We start from the raw sequence: 10,947 nt of genomic DNA, 5'->3' as shown, positions 1-10,947 counted from the left end.
TGTAAATATAGAATTTGCACTGGAAGGAACAGCTTTCTGAACAAAAACTATATTTGCAATAACGCAGACGCTTTTACATTATGGTGCAAGGGTGTCTGCGTTGGTACTCGGCAGCCAAAGGTGTCCCAGGGCCAGGAGACATCAGAAGAGCACCATCTCCAAGTAGGTGTGGTGCTGTTCTGTTCTCTTCCATTCTGTGCAGCAAATTCACTTCACTAACAGGGTCGGCCTGGAAATATACATCTTTAGTATGGAACGTGTACAATTGGATCCATCGTCTTTTCACGGTTACACACTACAACTTTCATGCAGGAGTCATAAAAGATTTTGGACGAAAACTTTCTATGAATTATGATTGCAAATGGTTAGTTTCTCTGGTCGAATTGTCTCTTTGCTATACACTTTATGACAAATGCTTAACGGTTGCTTTCCAACTGTTGTCTTGCTACACCCCCCGCCACCCACCCGCCTTCACACCTCGTTGGACAATCCGGCTTCATTCTGTAAAGCCGCCATCTCATTCTGTCACAATGAACTGATACAAATTGCTATATTTGGTTATCAATGAATGTAAACAACATCACCAGTCAGTGGCAAGCTTTTTATTAAACAATTTGCCATATTTCCTTGAAATTGACAGTCACTTCCCTCAAGGTTCTTTCTGATGTTCTTGGTTTCAGGACTCAGTTGGCAGCGATGATCTGGTCTGCCCAGGCCCTGAGCTCGGTGACGCGGGCGTAGACGCCAGGAGAGGATGGGGAGCATTTATTGCTGCCCCAAGAGACGATGCCCACCAGGGTCCATGCACCGTTCTCCTGGCACACAAGAGGGCCGCCAGAGTCTCCCTGAATGAGGAAAGAAACACGACTGAGTTATCAAGTTATGCTCTCCATGCTGACAAAGCCTAGCGACTCATTTGTAAAACCAGAAACCTTCCGCCTCCCCTTGGTCCATGTTCTGTCCATCTCAACAACTATTCCTGCCAGGGATGGCACACCCGGAGGCATCACTTGTGCCTTCTTCCTTAGACAATGAAGGTTCCCCATCAGGAATGGTGTGAGGTTCATCCCAAACTTGTCATCCTGCTCAAACCCTCATGATAACAGTGGACTCTAGCTTCTTCCCAATGGAGCGGGCTATCTATGCCATATAACGTTCCTGCTACTGGAGCCTGTCTCTTACAGCTGCTCACTGTCGGCTTTCATTCGGCTCACAATCATCTATGGTAAACTTCTCACAACTGGGCCTATCCTTCTTGCCTGAAAATCATTATTTGCTATGTTCACCTTGGCCGGCTCCATTTTGAACCTTAACAGTTTATATTTGGTGTTCATATCCTTATTAGATATCGGCCACCTCCCCTCACAAATGCCTGCACTGGATTCTGTGATAGAGCTGGGCTTTCAGACTTAATGGTTGCTTGGTACTTTTTGCTTACAACGTGCAATCTAACTAAACATCAAATATTACTATATTTTACAACTCTGCAGGCAGTCACAAGTGCAGTTATCTTTCAGGCACTAGGGTCATGATTTGAATGGTGCAGCTGGTGCAGTAGCACCAGGACCAAATGTTCCAGTCACCCCACTAAACACCTAACATTGCTATATTTTACTACTAAACAGGCAGTCACAAATGCAGTTATCTTGCAGGTACTAGGGGCATGATTTAAATGGTGCGTCAGGTGCAGTGGATCCAAAAGTTATCAGAACTCCTCTAAACACATAATATTGCCATTACATAAATTCATAAATTAATTCTATTATTTCCATATTTCAATTAATTTTTCAAAATGTTGCCATTACTTACTCGCACTATACCACCAGTAACAGCACAGTATATTGCCTTTTTGTACATAAACAAGAATAGCACTTTAATAGACGTTCTGAAACCTATATTGTACAACTACTCAGCAAGCTACAACTTACAAAAAAAAATAGCCTATTAGTCACATAGGCAAAACCTAATGCCTTTACCAATGCTTGCTTGCCACTGCACCCACCTTCGAGTTACTGAGATGCATGTCACACAGACTTCCTATGTTTCATGATTTTGTTTTGATGGGGACTTATAAAGAAGAGATTGGGGCAATCAGTGGACATCTATAGGTAAGAGAGTGGCAAGGCTAGGGCCCATGTGCAGCACTGTAATGAATGAAGGATTGCGGATGGGAGTGCTGTGATGGTACCTTGAATCTGTCACGCTTTCTCATTTTAACTCATTACTGTAACAGAGTGGAAGTCCTAGGTCGTGCCGCTCTTTTACCTATAGATGTAATGTACACATCAAAACAAAATCATGAAACATAGGAAGTCTGTGTGACATGGATCTCATCAACTCGAATGTGAGTACCCTAGCAAAAAAGCTCCACCTGCGGCGCTACTGAGCTATACATTTAAACTTCCTAAGGGCATCCAGCACCTGGCATTGGCGACGCGCCCACGGGCAGGAGTCGATCACCTATAGATAAAAGGGGGTTGGTGGACACGCTATTCTGCAGTGGACAGTTGGCCCTTATGGGCAGTGGGAGGGAAAGGGACATATATCTAGAAGGACCAAAGAGGCAGAAGACGAGCTCTCAAGCAGGCAGAGTGACGTCATTTCACTTTGTGCCTTCAGTGCTTTTATTATGGCAGTAGCATACTTATAAACATTCTTTGAGGAAAAAGAGGTTGCGTTTTTAATTTTTAAAACCATTAATAAGTATAATGATGACGACACTGGAAATTACGTCTCATGACCTTTGGCAAGATGATGACATCACAGGATTCAGCATTATGTGTTGAGTGACCCACATCAAAGAAAAATGCCACGGGACTTCTGACCTGATGTCATCAGGAGAATGTAATGTTCTGCACCATGATGCAAGAGTGACTGCTCTGGCGCTAGGCAGGCAAAAGGGCGCCAGCGCAGAGGAAAAGGCAGGAATTTACTTAAATACAGCATATTTCTGCCCCTTCCCTGTCATGCTGACCCTTAATTTTTCCGACATTGTTAGTGTGACTTCTATAGGCACAAAATGACTCAAAATCTGCCAGAAGATGATGCTTCGATAGTTCTGTTTGGGTTAGTAGCACCGCGTCGTACGCAAAGAGCAGTCTTGGTATCCAGTCTTTGTTTATTTTTGTTATGTCTAGATCAAGGTTCCTCAACACTTTCACAACATCATTTATATAGCAGTTAAATAAAGTTGGTGCTACCCAGCACCTTGCTTGATGCCCTCACCCCTTGTGCTTTATTTCACCCAAGAGGTAGTATAAGAATGTATTGTAACTAGCAGGTTTAGTGACTTATAGGGGACAGCCTGTCGCTTTAGAATTTGCCATAGAATGGAATGGGTAACGCTGTCAAATGCCATTTGAAGATCAATAAATACCAAGTAGAAGGAAGATTTTAAATGGGAAATGGATTTTGAGCAAATAAGATTTAATTATATTACTTGGTCCACTGTGCTCTGGCACATCCTGGAACCCGCTTGATATGGAGGTAGTAGATCTTTTTCACCCAACCACTGGTCTATGCAGGATAGCAACAATTTTCCAAAGATTGTTCCCACTCCATCGAGCAGTGAGATTGCCCAATAGTTTTCCAGTTGGTCTCTTGGCCCCTTGTGATATAATGGGACATTTATAGATTTTTGTTCCAAGAAGATGTAATCTCTTCATGAAGCCAAGTGTTTTAAATGACCTAGTCGGAGCAGTTGACCATAAGTTTAAGTGGTTCCAGAAAACATCTGTTAGGCATTTTTCTGGGCCAGCTGTATTACGCAGTTTTTGGGCTGGAATCGCTTGAACAACTTCTTATTCAGTGAATTCATTGATTTGCCTCTGGTTTAAGTAATATAAAGGAGCGCCTGATGGATCATCTGACAGAACGCAGAAATGTGGCTAATTAACCATGGGTCTTAAGTGGTCTGTATTTTGATGTACAAGTTCCCAGTTCACGCTCATATATACACTCCTGCTTGCCTTTGAATCAAAATTTCTGAAAATGTTTTTCAATTTCTTTGATAAATTTGAAAGGGATATTGACCTTCAGGTGATCCTGATTTGGTGTGACTTGACCATTGGTTATTAATAGGAGTTTTACACCTGTGTTCAGATAAAGGGTTGCATAATGGCTGAACCAGCTTTGTGGTATGTTCAGCTCTAGGTTCCATGGAGGGTCCTCACAGCCAAACAAGTGGTAGCCTACCTCCGAAATCAGTGGGGTTGGCAACCATGCACTGTTGTGCATAATCACAGCTAGGATACCCAATTGATACAAATCCTGCTTGTATCAATTCTCTGCTGGGGATACATGTATGAAAAGACCCAGGGCACTATCATCTCCTCTAATATATAGTCAATGATTTCCAAGCTACCTGCAGGCTGTGATGCCATTAAACCATGACATGGGACATTCAAATTCTCCTTGTTCTTTTATTGAATTTCATGCAAACGTATTAATGTAGCATTAATACCTATGTGAATAATGTGTTTGACCTCTTTTAGGGTGGAAGACTTGCAGGGCACAGTTCCTCTGACCACAGATACATATTAACAAAGGTGGCATTTGGCCAAACCCTAGAGTATTCTACACCCAACCTAGGGTATGAGGATAAAGCATTCTCAAAGCAGTAATGGAATTCTGGTCACTTCCTTGTCTGACATATTTAGGGGCCAGACTTTTCAACACTTTGCATTGGTGCAAAGTCAACGAAAGTGATACAAACTGGTGCAAATTGTTGATTTTGAACTTACTATCCAGTGAAAAACTTTTTGCATTACTTTTCATCAAAGGCCGTACCAAGGGTAGTGCATGGGCATTCCCACTCTGCCACCCTTGGTTATTGGCACAACACCCTAACAATGGGATATGGGGTTTTGCACTAAGCATGACTTCTTGGATGAATGCTATTACTCCTTGAAACTTTTCAGACTTTGCACATGTGCTGTGTACAGCACATATAAAGAGTGGGAATTTTTTAACGTTATCTAGGCATAGTATTTTCTACTGGAAGGATAACTTTCTGTACAAAACATATGAAAGACTCACAAACACACCTTTGGACTATGGTGCAAAGGTGTGTGCATGGCCCTAACCAGCCTGTATGTGTCCCAGCGCTTGGAGAGAGAGTAGCAGCATCTATCTTAGTACATGTATTGCAGTCTTGCTCTCATCCTATCATGCAATGATCTTGGTAACATGAAATATCAGCAAATCAGGGTGGAAATCCGCCAAGATGCTACATGTGCCCTGCTGATGTCCCTGTTCAATCTAGCAGCACTGTAGGAATGCCTCAAAGCAAGGCCGGACTGGGTGTAACGGGCACCGGGCGTTTCCCCGGTGGGCCGTCAGGGTTGGGGCTGGTTTTGGGCCCCTGGAGCCCGTTTTTGTTACCAGGGGCCTGCAATATCGGCCACCCGTGTAACAAAATCAGCTGAAACCTGCCCCTGAAAACAGCTCAGCCGCACCGCCTACCGCCCCCGGGGGCCACCCGAGCAGTTTGCCAGGGCCGGTTTCAGTTTCCAGTCTGGCCCTGCCTCAAAGAACCCACAGACAAAACACACCGTATAAGGACCGTTGCACCCCTGAACATGAGGGAGTCCCCAAGTTTCCTTTTGCAAAAACATGATGTGGTGGGGAATCCCTGAGACTACTCAGAATGTCTGGGCATTTTTGTCCTTTGGACTGTTTTTGGGGCATGCATGCACCCTCCATCTTAAGGGGAATTCCGTAGATCCCATGGCAGTACCACATCCATGCATGTTTCATGTGAGGGACTCCCCGGAATTCTCATTTTACCTAGGTTACTTGCACACTACCTGCAAGGAAAAATACACTCCAGGCCTCATTTATGGCATTTTGCAGTGAAGCAGTGCAACAAGGCACCTTGTTGCATTGATCTAGGCCAACGTGAAAGGGAAGGAATGCACTGTATTTAAGTAATACAGTGCATTCCTGTCCATTCCCTCTGTGCTGGTGCCATTTTGGCAGCCTAGCGCCAAAGTAGGCACCCTTGCACCATGGCGTAAGGGTGCCTCCATTGCAGGCAGGATTGTTTTTGTGCAGAAAGGGGCTCCATCCGGTCAAAAATCAATGCTACAAGGTGTTTTCCTCTCTGTATGTGTGCTGCAGAATGCAGCACACATGGAAAGAGGAAAAAAACCAGGAAAACTCCTTACGCCTCTCCGCGGGAGGCATACGGATGTTGAGCTTCGCCTGGTTTACATCACTTTGTAAGTGTCAAATTCCATGGGTATTGCAGGGGAAAACCCACCTCAACGACCATGGGATGCCTCCCGGGCGAAGAATAAGACGAGGCAGTGATTTGCACTGCATCACCTTACTCATGATTTATGAGGCCACTCAAAGCCACGCACTGTGGCTTTCTGTGGCTTCATAAATCTTTATGAGAGCCTTGCGTCATGCATATACCAGTTTACATGGTGCAAAAGTGATGCAGGACTCTCATAAATAAGCCCCTCCCTGACCACAAGGAGAGGAACACAGGGTGCTGACCCAGAGTGTTAGGGTGACAGCACCTGATGTTGCTCTCCTGGTACTCAGGGCAGACCTAGGGTGTTAATGGCCTCTCATTCTATCTCTAACTTAGCACCTCTATTACATTCCACCACCATTTTCTCTTGCAATCTGGCCATGCGAGAATTGGTTGGTGAGTACATCGTCCACATTTCAAATGGCGCGAGTTTGTCAGGCCCCTGATTAGCCTTTGATCACACCGCCTAATTCATGTGAACCCTGCCTCTAAACGCTGCCTTTGGTGGCACGTGATAGGACCTTACCAGAGGGAGGCCACAGCTTTTCTCTGCCAAGTCCTAAATAAGCGAGAAAAGGGATGCCACGGGTATATGGAACTGAGATTTGATATAAGACACTGTATTCCAGATAGAGGTATGCAGTTGGTTATACTGGCTGGCAGGCACGTGGATGGGCATGAGGCAGGGGGTGTAGGTAGTCCTATGAAATCTTACTGAGCAAAGGGTTAGATGATTAAATGAGAGGATATAGGAGTGAATGGGGCATTGCGAGTTGGGCAATCGGCACATTTCTGAATGACATGGATGGGTCTTTTGATTGAGGGATCACTTACTTTGACATGTAAGTAAATACTGAGGGGCTCATTTATAGATTTTGTGCCGTAGGGCAGTGCAGCAGGCCTTGCTTCTGCGCTGCCCTACGGCAAAAGAAATAGGCAGGAATGTGCCATATCTATTGGATACGGCGCATTCCTGTCCTTTTCCCCTACGCTGGCGCACAATGGGCTGCCATGCGCCAACGCAGCCACCTTTGCACCATGGTGCAAGGGTGTTTGTGTTGCGGTGATGATTATTTTTATGCAGGAAGTGAAACCTTCCTGCACAAAAACAATCACAAGTGGCTTTTTCCTCTTTCTGTGTGCTGCAGAATGTGTCTCTTACACCTCCCTTGGGGAGGCTTATGTTTTTGGTGCTGCCTCAGACTTACGATTCTCGTAAATCTGGGGAAGTGTCAAAAAGCAATGTATGTTGCTGGGAACGCCCCCAGCAACACCCATGGAAGGCCACTTTCACGCATGAAAAGGGCACATATTTATAAGGCCATGAAAAGTCACCTAACACTTGTAAATATCCCAGTGGCACATTGCGCCACATGAACGTCAAAATAGTGATGTTAAGGGCCTCTGAGAGTTTGAACGGTAATTCCAAGAGGTGAAAACGACAGACAGAGATGCTGAACAGATACAGTGCACAAAGCAGGGGTTGATGGACAGGCCACAAGAGGAGGCTGGGTACATAGACAGCTAGTGAAAGTGCTAGATGTGTTACCATGCAGGAGGAAGCCCCATCAGCTCCAGCGCAGATCATGACGTCGGCGATCTTGTTGCCCCAGTACTGCTTGCATTCAGGGTTGGTCAGGAGTGGCAGGGCTACTTGCTGCAGCTTCTCGGGGGTTTTGCTTGCTGCAAAATAAATGACAATTACAGCTGCAATTGATCTATAAATACATCCAACAACCCCCAGCAGTTTTAAAGTGCCCAACACTCCAAAGAAACATGAGACGGCCGCTAAATGAAGGCGGGCTTGTTAGGCATGTTAAACGAATACAGGTCTCTTGAGGTTGCCCATCAAAGAAGCCAAGAGAACTCTTTCTTCAATTAACCACAATGCCTCTGTCGGAGTCCTACCATAGCCGACATTTTTATATCGATCTACACCTATATCAGGCTTATTTATGACCCCCTTGCCGCACTTTTGCACCGCTGTTGCGTCCCTTTTTGTGACGCAGCGACGGTGTAAACAATGCACCACATTGCGCCATATTTACAAGGTGGCGCATGTAAGCAATGTGTCACCTTATAAAGCCCTGCACCATATTATACCCTAGACAGGTATAATGTACGCAGGGTGGGCGCTCCCACGCAAAAAAGCCTTGTAAGAGTGGCGTAGTGAAATCTATCAGATTTATCTGCACCACTTCTAGGACGCCACTGCATCAAAACCTTACGCCTGCCTCATAGCAGGCGTAAGGGTGACGCAGTGCTATGCGTGTGGGCCTGCCTCATGCATTGCTGGAGTTGCATCTTGCTTGCGACACAACTCCAGCAATGCCTAACTTTTGGTCAGACAGACACGTCAGGTTCCTGACACACCTGTCACTCCTTGCGACATGGAGCACCATACAGTAAATATGGTGCATCCATCGTTTCGCAAGGTGGGCGCAGTGAAAACTGTCGCATCGTTGTTTTCACACAGAAATGTGTGTGTTTTTATAAATAAGCCCCATCGATTCTACAATATCATCTTCTAACATCATCGAGTTCAGGAGATGTGGAGTTACAAGATTACATTTATAATTCTGCATCTTTGATTACCTTGACGATGTTCATAGTCAATACTGTGGACAGGATGTATATGTAGGTATACATTCATGAGCTTGATATTTTGACATATCACAAATCTGTCCACTCACAGGTAAGTGTCAAGCAGCAACAATAAACTAGGGATGTTTGAAATTTGTAGAATTTGTTTTTCCGTAATTCCACAAAATTCGGAGAAATTGTGCAAATTGGCGTACAGCGTTACATTTTATAAAAAAATAGCAAAAACACAAGCGCTGTAAACAACAGCCACTCGTATTATGTGTTTTGCCCATGCTCCTATGCCAAAGTGTTCCCCTTTACGCCACATTCGTAATATCATATTTTCGGGTATTTCCTGTAACAAGCGTAAACGAATTGACCAAAATTGCATGAGATTATGCCAGTGTGATGTAAATATCGGCCGGGCCTAGAACAGCCCAGGATGCAATTGTGAATTCTGATGCAGAAGTCTCATAATGGGAATTTTATATGCGGAATTTACAGTATAGGGCATGCAGAGAACATGTGGAAACAAATAAATAATAAAGGCCCAACATTCCTGCCACACTAAGTGCCGAGCGGTGATGTTCCCTTCTCCAGCTGTTGCTGCACTGCATGACGTCATTGTAAAACCGTTGGCTGTGGAGCATGCTGGGAAGTGGATCTGAAAATGCCCTGGTGCCCCAATCGAACTCTCCAGGGAAAACCACCTTTTAACTAACCTCACACTGAGGCTCAGGTCCTCCCGGGACTGGGGGACATTTGTCAACTATTGCCTGATTAAAGGTGGATCCGCAGGTGACTGGTTGCTTTTTGGTGAGGACAGGGCAGATAATCCTGACAGGCCTGCGGGTATTCTACAGTGGGGCCCAAAATGTAAGTAAATAACCTGGAATGGGGAAAAGATTTCGGCTTTCTTTCGACAAAGATGGACGTGGCATCCAAGACTTGTATCTTGCAATTTCAAAACGTCTACGTTCAATCTATGTACAAATTACCCCTGATGCGTGAAGGAGGAAAGAAAGAAGTGAAGGGGCTGCTAAAGGCTGCGTCTACCCCTTGAGACTAGAAACCATCCCTTCACACATTGACCAGGTGCCCCCCGTGAATAGCGGTGGGGCGCCCTTAGTCGCTCCAAGTGTAGGAGCCTAAAAAGCAGGAGTCCCTCGTCGATTTTCAGGATGAGAAGAGGGTCGCAGGCTGCTGACGTCATCGGGGGGCGTCTGGAGGCTTATAAGGCATCGCAAGAGGGGAGACAGGCCTCTTTTTCTCTCCACCGCGCACTAGCCTGAAGTCTGCATCAAATACCCACCCACCCCTGGAGGGAGGAGGAATTGGCGGAATTGCAGCAGAAAAAGGGAGGCTACCCAAAATCTGGACTGATATACTGAATTTATCCCTTGGAGGGGTGGTTTTGTGCGGGCACCGGGCAGGCAGTAGGGAGGACTGACCTGGTGGTGGTCCTGGACCTTTCTGCCCTACCCCGGGATGGCCAGGGTGGAACTTTTGGGGGTTTGGCCTGGTGACAGGTACCCCGGCAGGGACGAAGCGCTATGCGGTTCCCAGGTATGTGGAACTGCGGGTATTGCCCATCCCTCTGAGTGATGGAGGGGAAGTTGCTGCAAAGTTATGTCCTGGATGCCCTGGGTTGAGGGTGTGGGCAATGGATATGGAAAAGGGGCCTGCTGGCACTTTTTGCATTTCAGAGTGTTGCCAATAGTTTTATTGCTTGCACAATCCTTGAGATGTTTTGCTGATCTTATGTACTGTTTTCTCAGAACAATAATGCCTAGAACTGATTTTACAAGTGCATTCTGAAGTGTAGCGCTGTAATGGGTGGAGACAACTGTTATAATGCCTGTACGATCGTTGATCTGTTTTGCTAAAGCTTATGTCCTGTATCCTCATGACAATGTATGGCCGATCTTACTGTATTCTCATAACAATGATGTATGTTTACCTATGGTTATCAATCCGAACTGATGCAATGTGACTATGTGAATAAAAGGCTATGCCCTGGGTTACACCCCATTACTTGCAATTGGCTCTCTCATTGGGAGCTGTTTCAGTGGGGGGCGGCGGGTTGCACCTGTGAGCGCACT

General features: G+C 45.5%; 1 protein-coding gene across 1 annotated transcript in view; it reads right to left on the bottom strand.

Moving 5' to 3' along the window:
• Positions 1–587: 587 nt before the first annotated feature.
• The window catches only part of LOC146773100 (chymotrypsinogen 2-like), a 34,701-nt gene continuing 24,341 nt past the window's right edge, over positions 588–10,947 (bottom strand). The window contains exons 6-7 of the mRNA XM_085637361.1: positions 7,812–7,945; positions 588–845 (exon numbers count right to left, since the gene is read on the bottom strand). Of these exons, the coding sequence (XP_085493487.1) occupies positions 684–845; positions 7,812–7,945 (296 nt within the window). The 3' untranslated portion in view covers positions 588–683. The remainder of the gene's footprint in view (positions 846–7,811; positions 7,946–10,947) is intronic.

This window comes from Triturus cristatus, chromosome 12, assembly GCF_964204655.1.
Source record: "Triturus cristatus chromosome 12, aTriCri1.1, whole genome shotgun sequence".
Classification (NCBI taxonomy): Eukaryota; Metazoa; Chordata; class Amphibia; order Caudata; family Salamandridae; genus Triturus; species Triturus cristatus.
The sequence above is the reverse complement of the archived record's forward strand: the minus strand, read 5'-3'. Positions and strand labels throughout refer to the sequence as shown.